General features: G+C 34.8%; 1 protein-coding gene across 1 annotated transcript; it reads right to left on the bottom strand.

The window, feature by feature from the left end:
* Positions 1 to 2,462: 2,462 nt before the first annotated feature.
* On the bottom strand, positions 2,463 to 5,273 carry LOC131036205 (laccase-12-like). The gene is made up of 6 exons (XM_057968049.1): positions 5,189 to 5,273; positions 4,926 to 5,061; positions 4,404 to 4,648; positions 4,166 to 4,294; positions 2,762 to 3,703; positions 2,463 to 2,593 (listed from the first exon to the last, which is right to left on the bottom strand). Exons 1-6 carry the CDS (start codon positions 5,271 to 5,273, stop codon positions 2,463 to 2,465), a joined length of 1,668 nt encoding a protein of 555 aa, XP_057824032.1.
* Between the last annotated feature and the right edge of the window lie 419 nt (positions 5,274 to 5,692).

Consider the following 5,692-nt stretch of genomic DNA (forward strand, 5'->3'; position numbering starts at 1 on the left):
CCTTTCATAGAATAAAAATGCCTCTGTTTTCTCGAGTCTCACTCATATGTTAAATCATAAGGGAGATAAGAAATCCAAGTCCCTTCTCTATCATTTGATTAAATATTTAAAGAGATCCCCAATGAGGCTTTTCAGTTTGAGATTCTGGAACTGCCATAACTACTTCTTTAAGAATTAATTACAAATAATAAAGCCATAAAACTTTTTGTATACCCAACAGATATAACGTTTAATTCATTAACATGTATTGAGACATGTGTGCATAATCTTTAAAATGATACACTTCAATGCAAATGCAACAAGTATCATATTTCCCCTTTGTAGCACATGAAAACTATATGGTCTCTCTTCTTTCCTTAGAATCATCTTTGCTAATTTTGTGCCCCCAGTACTCCTCGAAAGTTGCACCATCACTTCATCTTCATATTAATTAGGAAAACTTGTCAAGTTCTGCCACAAGTTTTAAAACTACTTATAACTCCTGCTTTGCGCGACGTCCCTTCCTCATTTATATTGGTTCCTCCTTTAGTTCAAGATGGAACATCGAAGTTCGACACGCTTTTCTAACTTCTCCTTGATCTACTCTTGCTCTAAGTTTCCAAGTGTAATCTTTACTTTCGTTAAGCTTGTGCTTGGAGTGCAACTTAGATGGTGGAGCTCCGATCCAAGTTCTAAAACTCTTTGTCATCTGCCTTTGCTTCTAGCTTCAATAGATCACTTTGGTCTTTTTGTTTTTTCACTTGAGTTCAACTTGAAAGGTCGGATTTCGATGCATTTAGAAAACTACATCAGAGTTTGACTTAAAAAAAAAAACTTTAAAGACTTGACAATTTTGAAAAAAGACGTGAACACAAGAACCATCATAAAGGCAAGTTCGAGTTAGGGTGTCATACTCTAACAAGGGATAATTTAAGACTTAGACTTTGAAACTTTAGACTCGAAAAATAAGAACTATATGAAATGCTGAAGTATGACTTTAAGTGTCAAGCTCCAATGAGGTTAGGAAACTCTATTGGAGTTTGACGCTAGTTTTAAAACTTAGGATGGAGGCTGACAATGTTTAAAAATATTTCAAGAAAGATCATGTGAGTGCTTATATGAGTACAAGAAGGCTTGTCAGACTCTCTAAGGCAAAAAATTGACATGCTTTTAAATGAAAATTCTGACACATTTTAAAACGACTAAGTAGTGAAACTTGGAAAGTATAAGTGAAAATGTGAGAGTCTGGGTGACTATCGGGAGGCTTGTTAGACTCCGATGAAGGTTTCTAAGCAAGGCAAAAACCTGATGCACTCTCAAAAATGACTAAGTGTTGGGACTTTTTATGAAGTAGCTTATACTTCAAGACATGCATTATCATACCCAAACCCAAGGGCGAAAGAAAAAGACTAAGATTTTGATGGGGGAGGGAATCTTAGGCAACAAATAGGTATCGAGGTAGCCAATTTTTTTGATATGTTATTATTGAGTATATTGCAAAGCTTTAACTTTGTTGCTATAGTAAAAACTTTGATTTGTAATTTGGTAGGATGCTCTCCTTGTTTTATGCATTGAAGCAATGAACATATTATATCAGGTGGGTCAAAATTTTTTAACTTTTAAAGATGTTCATCTTTTATTTGTAGTTAATTTCTCCTTAAATAACATTGTTTTTAATTATCCTCAAAAGACTTTAATAGTTTGACTATAGACAATACTTCTTATCTTGAAGAGGATGAATATTCCAGGCTAGATGGAGAATTTGAGGTTTAGCTTAATATATATTGTTGTTAATAATTGAGAGATTTAAAAGTTGAGAGTTTTGAAAGACAAAATTTGATAACTCAAAAATTCAGCAAAGTTAAAACTTGCTAATTATACATTTAGAAGGGTGACAAAATAACTTGATGGAATATGGTGCTTGCAAGATTTCAAAATGGTAAAGAAGGAAAACTAATAAGAAAAGATGCTCACAATAAAATTTTATTTTATGTTTTTTATTTATCATTGACGTTTGTAGTATATAGAAAAATTCTAAGTATCATAGATAATGTATTTCTTCATTAAGAAGAAATGTTAGAATTAAATTAATAAATGAATAAACATTGTTAGAAAGGTAATAGCAAGAATTTGAATCAATATTAGACAAATAAATACAAATTTCACAATTAACTAATTTAATTAAAGCCATATTTATAAGAATTTGTTTTTCCTCTTAAAAATTATATATAATCACTTTTAAATAAATATAATATAAAAAATATTATATGTAAATTTAATATTAAATCTCATTTCACAGTTTTTAAATTTTGAATCTCATTTGCTTCTCACTTTCAATTATAATAACATTGCCATATATTTATAATATCACAAATTTGTGAATTGGCATTATAATGTAATTTCGAAATGTAATTAGGATTTTATAGCCCTCCGAGGAACTAATTTCTGTACTTTATGCAACAGATCAATTGGCCAACATTTCATCAGCACTGTGGCAGATCATAAGGAGGTGGTTCAAGTCTTTCCAATGGTCCAAACCCATTTTCCACAAGCAAAGCTGCTGCCAAACCCCAAGATGTATGAACTTCTAGATGACAGTGCATGAACCACACACCTGAAATGTTGCAGAGAAAGACTAGTTAAATCTCAGCAAGTAGTCATAAATTTAACAAAGAAAATAAAGTGAATCTTTTTAATGCTAGCCTTTTTCACCTTAATGGTAGATAAGCAGAGAAAAATCAGGGAAAATAATGTTAATTAAATGTGTTTGGTTTATATTTACCAGGATTGTCAGCTTTGAATCTGATGGCAGCCCACCCTCCTGCAGGAACAGCTACTGTATTACGCTCTGGAGGATCCACCAGATTAAATTTGCATGGATCCTGTATGGAATCATAGTTGCCAATCCCCCGCCCAACAATGTAAAAGTTGTAGCCATGAAGATGAATTGGGTGGTTCTCAGTGCCAATAATGTTGGTGTTCTGCAGTACTATTTGTACATTGGAGTTAAAAGGAAGAACAGTGATTTTGGTTCCCTGTTGTGCCTGCCAAAAACTCATTGGCAGTCCCTGGCCTGTGTAATCAAACTCCAAAGCTGGCTTGTCTGGAAAATCAGGAGTATATACTCCATTGTTCCCATAGTAATAGGCCTGAAGAAGAGCAGTCTGTGGTCTCACAAAAGAGATGTTATTGAATGTGGCTTTGAGCCTTTGTCCTTGGAAGCCATTGCAGGGCTTTTCAAGTGGGCAATGCTTCAGAGCCAGCCCCACAGTGAGGAAGAGATCTCTGTCTACATCTAATGGAACTTTGGCATTCTCTAAGCTTCTGAGATTTGCAGAGAAGTCATTTGCAGTCTGAGAGTCATTGAAAGCAGGAAGGTATGGCATAATGGGTTCATCTGTATATGTTAGTGGACTGTTCTGGTATTCCATTATGGCTGTGGCTGTGGTGTTATCAAAGGGCATTCCTGCTGCTGAGAAGTATGCCTGAGTCGCCATGTAATATGCACCCCATGGCTGGTCTGTTGTCAATAGCACATCAGTTGTCTGTCCAGGGGCTAACATGAGGATGTCTGTTTTGTATGGTTTAGTATATGTAGCATCAATTGCCACAACGGTAAGAATGTGGTTGGCTACAGAGAAGAACAGTTCATTATTCAATGCAGCATTGACTATCCTAAGGAGGTAAGTTTTGCCTGCAGTCACTGGCAATCTAAATATGGAATCTGCAACCATCCAAACACTATTATAATATGTTAGACCCATTATTGCATAAAATTATATACTTGTGTCCATGTTTTTCTACAACCGTTAGAATATTTCGAATAGAAAATATATGGTTTGGCTTAAACAATATATTCTATGATTTGATTTGTTTAGATGGTTCAGCTAAAATCACACTAAGAAGGGAGTTCCGGTCCAACAAGAGAAACTAGTGTGATTTCAGATGAACCACTTAAACAAATCGAAACTTACAGTGTGTTGGTTAAGCATAACCTATATATATAGACACCTTATTGCATAAATTTATACTAAAATCACTAATAGATGGGTCCTTCTATAAAACTAGTGTGATTTCAAATGACCCACATAAACAAATCAAAACTTAAGGTATGTTGTGTAAACCCCACCAAAATATATATCTATTTTTTTTTTATTCATTAAATCCAGATTGAAAGAAGCAGTACCTTCTTGTGAGCAGTTGTACAAAGCTCCAGGGAGACCATTAATTGTGAAGGCATCTGAAATATCTGGTGCTCTTCCTGTAATATTTGCTTCAGCAACTAACTGCTCTACATCTGCATTCCACCATTCTCCTGAAAAAAAATAAAACAATAAAAATCAACATGTTTAATTGCATATCATTTTCTCATTTTTTGGGGGCCTCAATATATAGGATCAGAGCAATTATGGACATAACACAACCTAAAATTATAGGAACCTCAGCATCTGGATGAGGAAAAGGATAAGGAAGGCCTCTTCTTGGGTAAATAATAATAGCACCATGCAAAGTTGCTCTCAACCATGATATATGAGCATGCCACCACAAGGTTCCCTCTTGCCCTGTGATGGTAAATCTGTAAGTATATGTCTTCCCAGGTTGAATGGGGCACTGTGTTATATAAGCTGGTCCATCACTCCACCCTGTTCGTAGTTGTCTCAATCCATGCCTGCAACATTTATCATAGTTATTTGTGTTGTTATGTTACAAATTCACTGATTGAACCACAAAAATCAGGACAAGTTTAAACAGCACATTTGTATAGATATTTTATTCGAAATCATATGAACTTCGAATCATCTAATGAGTCAAAATTTAGATTGTGTTATTTAATTCAAAATCAAAAATTAAAAAGATTGTACTAATTTCAAACCATCTAACAAGTCAAAACTTAATTTGTGCTGTTAAATCAAAAACAAAAACCAAGAAAGACAAATCAAGCTTACCAGTGAATTGTAACGTTGTGTTCAACATGGTTGGTTACTTTGATAAACAATGTATCTCCTTCCCTTGCACGGATTGTAGGCCCCGGGTAGTGCCCATTTACTGTAACAATGTCTTTTGAGACACACAGACGGGTGACTGATTTGTGAACAACCTGCAAGCCCAAACAAAATCAGAGCTTTTAATAGATGGATAGAGTGAAGAAATCTCAATTATCCACCATAAAACCAAGAACCCAAGAATGATAGATGAGATTAGAGATAACCAATATTGAATTTATAATGTCTAGTAATTGATTCACTGTTGGCACTGACACCCAATCTTAGAACACCGATCAGAATAACAAGCATCTTAAGGATTGCTGCTGAAACTGTCCTTGCCATGGATTCTTATGTTTTCTCTTGAAATCATAACTTTAGTAAACTCCTATATTAAATGACATTTACCAGAGGGAAAGATTTCTCTGGTGTCAGTTGTGAGGACATACAAGAATGTGGAGATAGTGATCTTCCATATAATGTGGATTTCCAGAAATGGAGAATGACGTTCCTGAGTGTTGGGTTAGGAAAGAACAGGTGATAAACCGGTGGAGGAATTTGGATAAGAAAGCAGTTATCAACTGTTTGGCAATGGTAATGATGCAGGTGAGTCAAAAGGAGGCAGGGCGCTGCTCCACTAAGTTCACTAAGGCTGACTTTTGTTCTACCTTTTTTCTCATTTATGTTTTCTGTGTGAGCTCGTTCTAAAAGATTGCATGAGTAAGTCGATA

The sequence above is a fragment of the Cryptomeria japonica genome, chromosome 10 (genome assembly GCF_030272615.1).
Source record: "Cryptomeria japonica chromosome 10, Sugi_1.0, whole genome shotgun sequence".
NCBI lineage: Eukaryota > Viridiplantae > Streptophyta > Pinopsida > Cupressales > Cupressaceae > Cryptomeria > Cryptomeria japonica.